At 46.9% G+C, this 15,160-nt stretch overlaps 1 protein-coding gene across 1 annotated transcript in view; it reads left to right on the top strand.

Annotated features, from left to right (window-relative positions):
* Window positions 1–5,847: 5,847 nt before the first annotated feature.
* LOC140629533 (uncharacterized) overlaps window positions 5,848–15,160 on the top strand; it is a 130,808-nt gene continuing 121,495 nt past the window's right edge. Inside the window, exons 1-3 of the mRNA XM_072819053.1 lie at window positions 5,848–5,868; window positions 7,082–7,669; window positions 9,183–9,293. Of these exons, the coding sequence (XP_072675154.1) occupies window positions 5,848–5,868; window positions 7,082–7,669; window positions 9,183–9,293 (720 nt within the window). The remainder of the gene's footprint in view (window positions 5,869–7,081; window positions 7,670–9,182; window positions 9,294–15,160) is intronic.

Below are 15,160 nucleotides of genomic sequence, written 5' to 3'. Positions count from 1 at the left end.
TTCCCTTCCCCCTTCCCTTCCTTTCCCCCTTCCCTTCCCTTCTCCCTTCCCTTCTCCCTTCCCTTCCCTTCCCTCTCCCTCTCCCTCTCCCTCTCCCTCTCCCTCTCCCTCTCCCTCTCCCTTTCCCTTTCCCTTTCCCTTGTCTGTCTTTCTTTCTTTCTTTCTTTCTTTCTTTCTTTCTTTCTTTCTTTCTTCTTTCTTTCTTTCTTTCCTTCCTTCCTTCCTTCCTTCCTTCCTTCCTTCCTTCCTTCCTTCCTTCTTTTTTTTTTTAAGATTTTATTTGAGAGACAGAGACAGAGCAAGCAGGAACATGAGTTGAGGGAGAGGGAGAAGCAGGCTCCCCACTGAGCAGGAAGCCCAATGCAGGGCTCGATTCCAGGACCCTGGGATCATGCCCTGAGCTGCAGGCAGCCGCTTAACCGACTGAGCCACCCGGGCACCCCTCACCCCCTTCCCAGTGGTTCACTGGAACTCGCAGGACTCACCATAGAGCTGCACTCACAGCTACGCATGATTTCAGTGAAAGGAGAAAAAGCAAAACCAGCCAAGGGAAACGGGTGTGTGTGCAGTCTGGGGGAGACCAGGCACAGGCTACCAGCATCCTTTCCCAGGGTAGCCACCCGGAGCACGCAGCCCAGGGCAGCAGGCAGGAGCTGCACATGCAAATCGAGAGGTGGTCTCAGTGCAAAAATGCACGCTGGATTTCAGAGTCACATGAAAAAAAGAGCATCGTAGCCCATGAATATTTTTTAAAATAGATTTCATATTGAGGTGATAAGATGTGAGATACCATTATATCTGGGTTAAATGAACATTATTAAAATTAACCTTGGCTGCTGCTTTTGAGCTTTTTCTTTTTTATTTTGAGGCTTTATTTATTTATTTGAGAGAGAGGGAGTGGGCGAGAGAGAGTGAGTGAGCACGAATTGGGGGGAAAGGAGCAGAGAGAGATGGAGAAGCAGGCTCCCCGCCGAGCAGGGAGCCCTACACCAGGTCCATCCCAGGACATGGTCATGACCTGAGCCAAAGGCAGACACTCAACTGACTGAGCCACCCAGGCCGTCCCTCTTTTGAGCCCTTTAAAGTGGCTGCTAGAACATTTTAAATGACGTGTGGGGCTCATGGTCTGCTGTTCCTGTTCACTGCTGGCCTATGTGAGGTCTTCCTACGCCAGTTTATCCCCCACCCCTACTCTGAGGGGGACCCACCCTTATCCCATGATACAGATGACAGAGCAGAGGCACTGAGAGGTGCTGTAATTTGTCCCCAGGGTGTCTGGTTCCAGAACTCACCCTTCTGACCACTGCATTCTCTTGCCTTTCAAGATCTCACTGCTCTCAGAAAGCTCACCGTGTAGCCCGGGAAGCAGGAAATAAATACTAATGTTGTAGGTTTCGAATAGTGCTGTGATTGGGGCATGCGCAGGATACAGAGGGAGTTGGTCTAGTTTTTTGAGGAGGCATCCTGGAGGGCTTCCAGGAGGCAGTGACATTTGCACCGGGCTCCGACGGTAGTTGGCAGAGAAAAGGGGTGAGCCTTCCAGGCGGTGGAATCGAGTGTGCACAGGCACAGAGCGGAGAGGCACATGGTGCCATGTTTGGGAAATGCAGACAGTTTGGGATGTCTGAGGGAATCGTCGCCGTGCAGGGGACCTTGGGGGGCAATGAGGCAGGCACAGGGACGACAGGAGTCCGATAATCCTGGGCTTTGTGGCTGGGTTGGCCCTTACCCTGGTGGAGGAGGGAAGACAGTGCATCTCACTCAAGTAGAGAAACAGCATGATCTGAAATGTGTTTGAGGAAGCTCGCCCTCCTGGGGAGGCAGGTGGGTTGGGGGCGGTGCAGAGCGGGGGCCGTGGGAATGCGGATCACGTAGGAGGCTGTGCAGAGGTCTGGGCAAGACCAGGAGGACCTGGGCACCCACCAGAGAGGAGGGCGCGGCTGATGGGGGACATCTTCGGACGGTTGATGAATGCCAGGGACATTGTGGGTGCAGTGGAAGGTGGGTCCAGGATGGAGCCTAGACTTCTTGTCTCCACGCAGTGACACCTGTGCCATTCAAAAATCTGTAGGAGGAGGCCACAGGCTTGAGGGCGGTGGCGCGAGCACTCCCAGCAAGACGAGGTCCTCAGGGGGATCATGGATGAGGCGACTCTGCAGGCCCTGGAACTGGTCATCTAGCTCCTTGGACAGAGAGAGGGACTGGCCCTCGGGGTGACACTGGCTCTCAGTGACCATGGAGCCCGGCCATCCTACTAAGCACTCTGCATATATGATGTCATCTGATCTTTTAAATAACTTACGGCGTTTCATCCCAATTATACAGAGCAGAAAATGGGCTCAGAGAGGGTGACCGACTTGCTGATGGCCACACAGCTCCTACGTGGGGACGAGGGGGTCAAAGCCTCCTGGGTCTGGCTCTCTCAGAGCTTGTGCTCTTTCCTCTGTCAGGCTCACCTGGTGTGGAAGGAGCAGGTGACAGGAGCTCCACCAGGGAGGAACGTAGAGAAACAGTGGGCGACGTTGAGAGGGAAACCAGAATGTAGTGTCCAGGATGCTGGAGGAGAAGGGGGTGTGTAGGAGGGGAAAGGCCAGGGGTACAGTTCTTCCAGGGGGAGGGGCGGCAGAGCACTCCTCGACTTGGCAGTTGGGGTGTCATTGGCCACCTCCAGTCAAAGCGCTTTGAGGGACAGGTGGGGCGTGGCGGTGGATCGCAGAAGCCAGAGCAGTGGCTGGGAGGCGGGGATGCAGAGTTGCAGGGGAGGTGGGGGGAGCAGAGGGGGACCTACCCTGGAGGTGGTGAAGCAGCAGCCCCTCACCTGCTTGGGCCCTCTACGCCCTGCACCGAACTATGTGTCTCTCGTCTCATGTGTATTTTAAACCTCATTATTTCTCTTAAAGGCACTGCCCCGCCCTCCAGAACACGGTACAAGCTTCAGGTCCCACAAAACCTGAATCCACCCCTGGGAGACGGGGGCTGGGTGGAAAGAGGGGGTTCAGGAGGCAATAAGCAAGGGAGTGGGGGGCTCTGGCCTCTGAGATCCAGGCGAGCGAGGCTTTGCCACTCACCCGCCGCAGACCTTGGGCAAGTCATTGAACCTCTGCGTGCTTCCTTTTCTGTAAAACAAAAATCACGAACGTGCTCATCCCCTCGGGCGGTTTGCAAGGTTTAATAAGATAATGTGTATAACGGAATTAGCGCCATCATTCGCACATAGCAAACGATCCGTGCCTTTGCTCTGATTTCCTGTTATATAAATGCTAAAGATCACTATTGTACATAATGTAACTTGCTTACTAAAGACCCTGTGCCGGAAAAAAATGTGATGCGGTTCAGAAGGTGAAGAACTAAGTAAATGTATATGAGAGGAAAGCAATTTATAGGTCTATAGGTAATTTTCAAGCAATTAGATACCTTTTCTGTTCTGATTCTGAAATATCTTTGTCAAAATATTTATTTTTCACTATGTAATGGATTTTGAATTAAGTTGGTAGTACATAGTTTTCTTAGCTATCTTTGATATGAGAAGCAAAATGATTCAGCCAAGTGGAAGCAGTAATCACAAAAAAACAAAGTTGGAGATCAAAAAGCAGTTACAGAGTTTGTTACTGATTAATACCTTACAGCTAAAAACATAAAATATTTGCCCTTGGTTGGGCCTGAATCGTTGGTTTCTATTGCATTTCTACTCTGTATAAGGCAAATCAAATGAAGTATTCTTGACATACATTTATTTGTAAATTAGAAATTTATTTAATTGGGGGTCATAGTAAATGTAGAAAGCACCATTCCTTTCAATTCATATATTAGACATAAGGAATTGGGTTTGGTTTGTTTGTGAGTTTGGGCTAGGCAGGAGGGGTCCCAAGGTACATGGATTGGTTTGCACTCTTCTTAAGCAGCCCTAACAGTATGTCTGTCCCTGGACCTCTCAGCCTGAGGACGGTAGAGAACAACTACCCAGGCCAACTCTGGGATGTCTGGATAGTCAATAGATGCCACAAATGCCAACAGATGCTTGCAGTGGCTCTGTAAGCCTGGCTGGACTTCTCTGTCCCTTATGGGAGATGAGACATATGTAAATTAGGCGGCTCTTTGCCCAGTGTTCAAAGATGGAGAAAACAGCCCCAAACCAGAAATTGGTCCTTCATCCTTTATTAGAATATCCAATAGAAACTTTAGGGTTCACATTGCCTCCTTCCCATACATATTCACTCAGATCTTCATCTTTTGAACTTTGTCACGTTTTTTTCTAGCATAGGGTCTTTATCCTGCCTTTTTTCTTCCCATACATGTTTACCAGATGTAAGACACTTTAAACAATATTGAGAAAATTCTTGCTTAAATTTTAGTTACCGCCCTGTATCAACTAAGAGCCTATAATACTAATTAACATCAGACGTCAATTCAGAGCATAAATAGTATAATCGATGAGGTGCATTTAGAAAGTGAGAAAAGCTTACTGAGGTACTTTTATTCCATTACATAAAAATGCTGATAATACCGATAATAAATAATGTAAAAATTAACCTCTTGTGGATGCTAACCATGTTCTAGAAACTCTTTAACTTCATTATGTGTACTAGTTCAGTTATTTCTCCTAACAGATTTTACGGGTTAGGTACTATTTCATAGAATAGGACACTGAGGCACACTACTGTTAAGTAATTTGCCCAGAAACTGGGATTTATTTATAGGAAATATCGATCCAGAAGCATGTTCTTAGCTGCTATGCTATCTGAGTGTAATAGCACCAATAGAAGCATAAATACATTTCTCAGCAACATGTACGTACATGATCATTATTTTACTTGTACCTCTTTAAAAGTGGCATTATTAGTTTCTACCTACTACAAGTTTCTTATTTCTTTCATTTCTGGAAATCATGTACAACTCCACTTATGTGGCTCTGTGGTTATTAAAAAAATCGTATTTTTAAAAAATATTCTGCATGCATTTAAGCATCAAGCCTACCAATCTTGGGCAGCCCTGGTGGCATAGAGGTTTAATGAAGCCCGGGGTGTGATCTTGGAGATCCAGGATTGAGTCCCATGTCAGGCTTCCTGTATGGAGTCTGCTTCTTCCTCTGCCTGTGTCTCTGTCTCTATGAATAAATAAAATCTTAAAAAAAAAAAAAAGCCTACCAATCTTTAACTCCTTATGTTTTACTGAAATGAATTATTCTCGCTAGGTAAATAAAGGTTTTAGAAGAGTCCTCAATTTACTTCTACTACTCGTTTTCTTCATCGCTTCTCCTTTAGACTTAAACTTAGAACTATACATTCCTTTTAGTTTCAGGCCATATTTATGTAAAGTTTGTGTACATGAAGCTCTACTGACCTGTAACATTGTCCACGAATAGTCAAGTATTTTAAGTGAATAATTAATGTTAGGCTCCCTTTTTTGGTTGGAATTACATCAAACAGATGGAGTTAGCCCATATCACCTAGAAAAGCCATGGGATGATCTTTCAGTGTCTCAGATCAGAAATGTTTCTCTCTCTGACATATGTCACTTTGATGATAGAAATCAGTATTGTTCTATCCGTAGAAATGTAGCTTTAACCTGGTTAATACTGACAGTCACAAAAATAACAATGAAAATAAATAATGGCAACTCTCCTTTAATGAATGCATAAGATGTGCTAGACGTTATTAGCCCATACGTTATTTCTTGTCCCATAACCATGGTATGCTTACTTATCAAAGAATATGCTGAAACTTAGCTTAAGGTACTTAACTAAGGTAATAATTATTTAGTAACAGTGTTAAGATCTGGACCCAGGAACACCCGAACTCATCCTGTCCCCATCACCTTTGCTGGGCTGTTAACCATGTTGAGGACAGCATGACTCCTGACCTCCATAAGGTAAAATCAGTCTTTCAGCTCAGTGTATTTCATTACACTGTATTCTGTTATATTTGTCCTTCAGTGAATGTGTGGCTGCAGTGTTAGATCGAATGCTTGCAAAGATGATACAGCTTTACATCATCTTAGAAAATCTGTCTTTAAACTGATACTTAAAAATCATATCCCCAGGAAACCTTTCCTTGACATTAACCTCACCTATATTTAGGCATCTTTATCTTGTTAGAGTTGACATCCAGCCCCATAGCTTGAAATACTGTCGATTACCCGTAGCCTTCACTTTCCTCTAATGTCCCAGGGCCATATCTCTAACTGCTGCCCACTGGACTGCCCCTCCTAAGCATTTCTGTAGCATCTTAAATGCAACATTCCTGGGACTCGGGGATCACAACCTGAGCCCAAGGCAGATGCTCAACCCCTGAGCCACCCAGGCATCCCTCAGCCACATTCTTATACCAGCTTGTGCAGAGCACCCGCTCTTCCTGAAATGAACCCTAGTGCAGCTAGCACAAGAGTGAGAGGATTCAGTCCTGCTGCAGGGGGATTTATAGACAGACCATCTGGAACTGTGGAGAAAGTGGAGATGTCTCAGAGAACTCTCAGTTCGAGTCCAGACTCCGTTGTTTGCTCTGTGACATTAAGCAAGTTGTCTAACTGTTCCCAGCTTTGCTTTTGTCTCTAACGTGAGGTTAATACTGCTTGTGCTCTCTCTGTCCGGTGGAAGCAAACTCTAATATCCTTTGCTTCAGATGGAAGCAAACTCTAATATCCTTTGCTTCAGATGAAGCAAACTCTAATATCCTTTGCTTCCGATGAAGAATCTGAGGAGCTGCCATGCTCTTGATCAGACTTCAGTTTCTGCAGCCTCGCAGGTCACACGCTTCCTTGAAGGTCACACGGGCGGTTCATGGCAGGCTGGGACTGCAACCTAGCTCGGTTTGTCTGACTCCAGGCTTGTCATCGCGGGAGGCGTTTAGGGGGCTTGAGGTCCCCCACCTTGTGCATCAAGGACCAGCCTAGATCTAACGGAGTTGACAGCGAGGCGGGAATCCCAGCCTTCCCTGCGAAGGGAGGGCGCAAGGGGGCACCGCTGTTGAGGGCGAGCGGCAACCATGCCGACAGCTGTTGTGCACTAGCTGGGATGGGGTGGAGGGAACTACAGTTCCCAGGAAGCAGTGCGGCTCCCTGGCTGCCCCGCTCAGGCCACGCCTAGACCACGCCCCCACCCGCCTCGGCCACGCCCCGGCCACGCCCCCGGGCGGGCTGGTATATAAGGGCCGAATGGCCCGGCGGCGGGCAGAGCGCGGAGGCGGCGCGGGCGCGCGCGGGGCTGCCGGGGCCGGAGGAGGCTGCTGCTCGCCCGCTCGCCCGCCCGCCGCTCCGCGCTTCTCCCTCCGCCTCCCCGGCCCCGCGCACCTACGAGCTCCGGGCCGCGGGCCGAGCTGCCCCGGGCGCTGTCCGGGCCTGCAGAGGGGATGCCGGCGGGGACCTCGGGCTCGCGCCGGCGTTGCGCAGCAAAGAAAGGCGAGGCGCGGCGTCGGGGCTGCGCGCCCTGGAGCTCCGGGACGCGGCACTTGGGAACCCCCGCGGCGAGCTCCCGCCATCTCCGCGCGGCCGGAGCGCGCAGCCCGGGGCTGGCCTCGGGTGGAAAGTGCGGGGAATGGGGCGAGGGGCTCCGGACCCCCTAACGTGGATTACTTGGTGTGCATCAGCCGGGCTCAGACGACCCCCACCCCCGCGACCTCGTCTGCGTCCTGGGCTTGCTTCCTTCCACCTGGCAGTCGGGGCGCATACCTGGCAGGTAAGTGTTCCCTGCGTTTCGAGGGAGGGGGTTTGGTGCGCTCCTCTCTCCCCGCCTCCCCCCCCCCCCCCCCCCGCGCCGCTTTCTGGAGCTCTTGGGGTTTGCACGGAAATTTCTGCTCTCGCACTGACATCTCCGCAGAGACATCCCCTCGGCCCCCCTCCGGGCGGCCCCCCGCGGGACAGACCCTCCGCCGGGGTGGGGGTGGGGGTGGGGGGCCCGTCGCCCTAACCTCCGCCCTCGTGGCCGCCCCGGGGCCCGTTACCCCGGGAGGGAGCGCTGCCGCCACTGTTGAGTCGGGCGGTTCTGAAAGTGAGCGGCCTCGGGCTCCACACCGAGAACTTTGATTACACCTCGTGGTCCTGTGTTAGCTTCTCTCCGGGGCGAACAGGGGGCCCCGAGTGCCTTCGCGTGCAGGAGCTCGGGCGCCCTCGCCGCGTGGTGCCGTGACTGTGCCCGCGCGTGTACTACCCGCGCCCCCCGCGCCCCGCGCCCCGCCGGGGGTCACCTGACCGCGCCGAGGGCCGCCCCCTCCCGAGCGGGGGAGCCCCGGAGCGAGCGGCCGGCGCCCGCGGCGGGCGGGGTGCGCGGGGCGATGGGCAGGCCCCCGGCGGGGCGGGCGGCGCGGAGGCTGCAGGTGGGGGCTGCGGCGGGCGGGCCGAGCGCCGCGCGCCTCGTCTGCGAGAGGAGGGAAAACAAAAGCGTCCGCGGCGGTTCGGTGGCTGCGCGCGGCTCGACGAGGCAGAGCCCGGGGCGCGTGCGGGGGGCGCGGAGGCCGGGCCGCGGCTGCTCTGCTCGCGCCCGGGGCCGCCGACGGGAGGACGGGGCGCGCCGGCACAGGTGGTCCGCGGCGAGCCGGAGCGAGGAGCATGGCCAGGTGCGGCGGGACGAGCGGGCCCCGGGCCTCGCGGGCGCCCGGCTCCAGGTGAGCGAGCCCCAACTTGCCGCGCCCCCCGCGGGGCCGCCCGCCAGGCTGGGGCTTTTGTTCGGCGCCGCGGGTCGGGTCGGGCCGGGGCCGGGGCCGGGGCCGGGGTCCGGGCGGGGGGCTGCGCGGGGGGCTGCGGCTCGGCCCCGGGGCTGCGGGGCTCGGCCGGGCGCCCGGGACCTGCTGAGCCGGCGCTCCCCGGCCTGCCACGGCGCCCCGAGACCTCGGGCTGCGCCCGCCTTATCTCCATTTTCCACCTAATTGAGACCAAATATGCTAAGTTTGAAATGGCCCCGACCCCCGGGGCGCCCGCCCCAGGCTGCCCGCGGCGCGGCCTCTGCCCCCCGAGCCGGAGCCCGCCCGCCCGCCCGGGGAGGACGCGGGGTCGTCGCCGGCGGATGCCGAGGCCGCTCCGACGATCGGGCGGAGGCGCGCGCAAGACGGGCGCGCGATGCCTCGTCTCGCTGTGCGGGGACACTATTTTTTGTTCCAGCCTCTGTATTTTCCTGTGTGTGTGGGTTTTTTTTTTTTTTTTTTTTTTTTTTTTTTTTTTTACAAAGAAAGCGTCGCCTGTGCTTTCTGTGACAGGGGACTTGTCTGCCAGTTTGCCATTGTGCACTCAGGAATCTGCTCCATTCTGAAGTGAACTGCCCAGAGGTATTAGTCAAGAAGCTGGAGGAGGCTGGGGAGTGGGGAGAGGTGGGTTTTTCTTTCTCTTCTTCTTTCTTCCTTTTTTTTTTTTTTTTTTTTTTAATTATTAGCTCAGAAGTGTCTGATTCACATGATTTTAAGAGGAAATGGGGGAGAGGCATTTAGTTTTGAATTGGATGCAGGTCTGTGCTGTGCTTTTGAAATATATCGAACAGCCATAAGTCCAAGATCATCCTTCTGACGTGTACCTGATGTACTGGTGCCCTTATTGCCAGTCAAGTGGAGCATTAAATGCTTTATCAGCTGAGTGGAAGATAGGATTGATTCTCTTATAAAAACTGAGGTGCCAGAAGACAGGTGCCTGAACAAAAGGTCACCTACTTTCTGTTCTGAGGAATGTCAAGAATGAGCCTCTAGAGAAAGCATTAGCAGGATTCCCATCAGAAAATGATTTTCATTCAGTTCATGGTAACATGCATAAATGGGCCTTTATTAAAGGATATAGTGTCCAAATTGGTATCATTGTGTGTAGATTTATTATACCTGGTTTCATAGGCCATAAGAAATTTATAGGAAGGTTTACATTTGGTAAAATTCTAGGTAGTCTTTCTCATTTTACTTGTCACTTCCATAACAAGATATCAGCACCTTGCAGCCAAAATCAGCAGGAGCATACATATCGTTGAACCAATGTGGGTTCATTGACTCATCACAATGAGGGAAAGCTCACACCTACAGGGAACTGTGTGACATCTCAGTAGGAAGCCTTAGAATTTGGTCTTCCAAGAGATGTTTTTTAAGAGGGTTCAAGGAAGTGAGAGTTCTTTATAGATTAAATACTCTGAAGGGCAGGGATGATTTTCTGACAGGGTTTCTAAGTAATTCTTACCTAGAAGGTGAAAAGATGAAGCAAGGCTAAAGCTGCAATAGGAAAGATACAGCAGAGAGTGGTCTGTTTTTTCTCTTGATATCATCAGTCATAGAGAGACCTTCTCTGAAGTTGGTGTGCTAAGAAATTGTTGATGTTTGGCAGAAGAACACCAAGGTATAGCTGTCAGTTCCAGGCCAGCACTTACCAACAAGACCTAATTGATAGCTCTAGGTTAGCTTTCATCTGTCATCTTTTCTCTCTCACACACAGTCCAGGAACTTTTGTTTACCAGGAGACCCTGTTAAACTGGTCCTTTATAAAGGGAAGCCCACTTTTGTAGTACAAGATGCTAATAAAATATTTTTTAAATTATCAGCAATTATTTACAGAAAACAAGAGGGGAAACCTTTTTCTTGAATTAGTTGATGCTTTAAAAAAAAGTCCATGGATCATAAAGGGGCACATAAATTTTGAAAACCATCATACTCTTTTTGGCAATCTCATCTTACAACTTGGATTAAAAATAAATTATTTCTACCTAACCCAACATAGTCATTCAAATTTTATTTGATAATTAGATAATATCTAAATCAGAGAAGAAAGTAATAGTCCCATTTTCATTACTGATAAAACCGTATCTCCAACACCATATTCAATTCTATTTAACACTACATTTTAAGAATAAAATAATGACAGCAATTTTGAAATATCTAAAGCTGCATCATGCAGAAGAACCTGTAGACTTACTCTATTCTGTTCCAAAAGCCAAAATCCGTATCATTAGCTTTATGTAATAGGGAACAAAGATTTCTGTTCAGCAGTAGGAATAAATGTCTCATAATTAAGAACTACCCAGAAATGGACTGGGTTACGTAATTATATAGTGAAATGTCCAACATTGAAAATGTTAAAAACAGAGGCTGAATGAACACAGAAAAAGCAGACATAACTGGAACATCTGGAATGAGAGTTTGAACTACATGGTTGGTCAAGACCCTCTCTGACTCTGACGGCAAAAGCAATGAGTAAGAGAATGGAGTTAGAAAGTTAGTAAGTTACCATGATCTAGGGCAAGTTAAAGGCCATCATATTTGTCAGGGTTCCAGAGAACCCAATACTGGAGATGAGAGAAAAGATAACCTAAAAGGTTGAGGCAGTCTTGGTTCCCTAGTTTCTAAAATCAAGCCATTGATATGGAAAATTCAAGTTTATAAGGAAAAAAATGTTTCCAGTGATGCTATCCGTACCTCAATCACAATGTCCTCCTTTTCATCTCTATGAGCCTGCAATTTAATATAATACCTACTAAGTACAAGGCATTCAACACAAAGGAATTTGTTGTGATTACTCTCCTCAAACGGGAGATAAATGTCTCTATTTCCAAACTATTGGCAAAGGCTCTGAGAAAAGGATCTTTGATTATTCTCTGAGGGAGCGAAATAAAGCAACTCAGTATGAAAAACAAGTGTTAGGTTTAGTATGCCTCTGGTTTCAGAGCTTAAGAAACTTGAACTTGGAAATCAGATGTAACTGTGTTTAATGCCAGCCCTTTCACTTTCACGCACTAGCTGTGTAACCTTGGGCAAGTTACTCACCTTCTCTGAACCTTTGTTTCTCCCGTAAAACAGAATTAAAAATCTATAGCCACAGAGGCTCATTAGCATTAAGTGAGGTGATGCATATGAAGGTTCTAGCGTAGCCCGACAGAGTCAACCATCAGGAAATGTTACGAGATAATGAGAATAACTTTGCAATGGTATGCCATAATGTCAGCAGCTTTTTCTGTCGAAGTGAAGCATTTTCTATGTGAGCAGAATGTTTCCCCAGGAAGATAAGATGTTATTATTTAACCTGCAGCTTTTGTCAGTTTGGCAAAGGTTAAACTTACAAAAAAAAAAAAAAAAAAAAAAAACACACACAGAAATTTCTAATTCATTATAAGTCAGTCTATCATGTCTTCAAGGCCATTCTGTTATGAATTTAAACTACTATTGCAGAGTTAAATGAAATTTCACTTCTGTTTTTTTCCAGTCCTCCAGATAGATTCATTATACAGTTTAACATCGGGGAAGAGTTTGGATAAACCACTTTTAAGGTTTTTATACAGATTTTTAAACCTGAGATTGATTGAACCTGAATAGCTACTGACTTCACTCCACTTGATCTCTCACTTTTCAAGATCATCACATTAACTTTATCCATAGGAATACATACAGCAGTAGACTACTATGATTTAGCATTCCTAGAAAACATTTATTCCATTCTCCAGCTAGGGGAAAAAATTTCTTTGCAAATTCAGCATATATGTGTGTATGTGTCTCTGTTTAAGAAACTAGTATCAATATAAGATCATATAGCATTAGCCTCTTAACCTTCCTGTCGTTTGTGTACACACCATTTGGTTAGATCCAGAAAACTGATGCTTTATTTAAATCTACTTTAGCAGTGGAAGTAAAAGGAAATCACATCCTCAAACTTGAGGAAAAGTGCTATGTAGATTGTGAAAAATCCCTCAACGATTCCATTTTGTACACAGTTTCCTGTCCAGTATTTAATCCTATTTTCAAAGGTAATTGTCGAGGTTAAAAATATATAATTTAAGGGAAATGGAAAAGCCACTTGGTCCGTTGTCTCCCAATGCATTAAAAATATCCCCTTTGTAATCCTGGAGAAGTATGCAAATTATAAGGCTGGGGAGAACCACTATTGAAAAATACTGTACTGTATCTTCATGTGATGTTTAAGACTAACTACTACCCACATTTCTTTAAGAATCATTTCAGAGGATCAGCTAAAAATGCTGTTAACCGTAAGAGACTCCATCTGCCAAAGTGTATTAAAGTGACATACCATTAATGCTAGTTCAACCTAAAAAACAATCATCCTGTAATGAAATGCTTTATATAAACTCAGGAAAGCTAGGAGACTCACAGTTCTCTATGAAATTAGCCGGTATTTGAGACCAACGGTGGAATGATATGGAAATGGTAATTTGACTCCCTGTAATGGCTTAGTAATGGCCCCTTACCTCTTAGTCCTAGATGTGTTTGCTTTTGTGAATATGTCTAAAAGACCTAGAAATAAATGACTTTTTTCCGAAATGAAGGAAGGATTTTGAAGAAGCAGTTGTACTTAAAAAGTTGGGAAATAAATTTTCCTTGCTCACTCCCCAATATTTCTCCCTAACACATAAAAACGCAGACATGAACATGCCTTACACACAAATGCACATGCGCATGTATGCGCATGCACACTTTGTAATGAAGTCACGTCTATTAAAAAAAACTTTTTAAAGATTTTATTTATTTATTCATGAGAGACGCAGAGAGAGAGGCAGAGACACAGGCAGAGGGAGAAGCAGGCTCCATGCAGGGAGCCCGACGTGGGACTCGATCCAGGGTCTCCAGGATCACACACTGAGCTGAAGGCGGCGCGCTAAACCGCTGAGCCACCTGGGCTGCCCTAAAAAAAATTTTTTTAAGTGAATTTGCCTATTTCAAAATAAGAGCATCAAACACTGAACCCAGTTCACTAACATATTTGAGGTGGTCATAATCTCCTTCCATGGGTGTCTTTAGTTCAGAGGAAAAGACTAGATGATATTGACATGACTACAAATGAGGAGCAGAATGAGACAAAAGTGTCTGCAGTACTTGCTTCTGAAACTCAATAATAAAGCACCATCAGATTTTACAAAGGTCAAATTGGGAGTAAACAGAAGCTAGCACACTCTCCTGGCGATTTACAATTTGACCAAATTCACAGCCTTTATCTGATCAAATTATGAGAGCCCTGTTTAGAGGCATCAATCATTGCAGAGGTCCTAAATGTGAAGGAAGTGATGAAGAGTATTTTCGCTTTACCACAAGTGAAATTCAGAAATAAAAAGGAATCTTCTGGAGCAGAGACTTCATGACCCAAGAATCTTAATGTCTCTCGGTTTTCAAATCAGAGATGGCTCTACAATAGACAGGATCATCGTCCAGAAAACACCATGTGCTTTAACACCTGGACTTGCTTGCCCACTCCCAGCTTGTCTTTATCTTTCCTCTTTCCTACCTTAAAATTTTCTTCATTAAATAGGCACCTGGTCTCTATAAGTTTGCTATTAAATATGCTGCCTGGAAGAATTTTTTGACCTTTGCTCTAAGTGGAGATTTGCCTGTCAGGTTATCTAGCTAATACTTGTGTCTGTGATACAATAAAACATAGTTAAATTTCAAGGAAGAAAGAGAAAATATATGTGAAATTTTTATCATTTGACTTTCATCTTTATCATTTGACTTTCTTACAGCTGTGTTCAAATATCCCTATTATCTGGCTTTAATTTATATTTCTAAACTATTTTCTACTGTTCCCTTTCATGTTCCATTTATTGGCCTCTTGACTCTTCCCTGTATGTCTCACACTTTTCCACACCTGTGACTTTGTTCATTCTTTTTCTGAAGCCCTCACAAATGTCACATCCTTGATAATTTGTCCGTTGGTAGAGGGGATCACTTGAGACAGCTGTACACAGTAAAGACTTTAGCTCCAAAGAGCAGTTTTGAGCTTGTGAGTGGTTCTCAAATTATAATGTGCATAAAAATCACCTGGAGTGCTTGCCAATGATGGAGATTTTGTGGCTCAACCTCAAAGATTCTGATTCAGTAGTTCTGTGAAGACCCAGAATATGCACTGTTAATCTCCAGGTGACTCCAATGCAGGTGATTCCAGGGCCTCTTTAAGACACACTGTTGTAAGAACATCTCTGTTTTTAAAATTCCTGACTAAAGGCTTTCCAGAAGATATTTTTTTCCAAAGCACAAATGTTATTTAAATTATTATTAATTCCCAGAAATTCCATTCTAGAAACACTAGAATACAGGCATTTGTATCCTATGCCTGCCTAACTGGATTAAAAAAATTTAGATGCAACACAGCTAAATATGGGTTAATGAAATTGCTATTAATCACTTTTTGAGAAAATGTAGGCATCCCGGGAACATGCTGTAATTTCCATCACTTTTATACTGCCTCTGCCAGCTCTGTAGTTAAAGAGTAA

This window comes from Canis lupus (assembly GCF_048164855.1).
Source record: "Canis lupus baileyi chromosome 16 unlocalized genomic scaffold, mCanLup2.hap1 SUPER_16_unloc_1, whole genome shotgun sequence".
NCBI lineage: Eukaryota > Metazoa > Chordata > Mammalia > Carnivora > Canidae > Canis > Canis lupus.
This window is presented reverse-complemented; position numbering and strand designations above follow the sequence as displayed.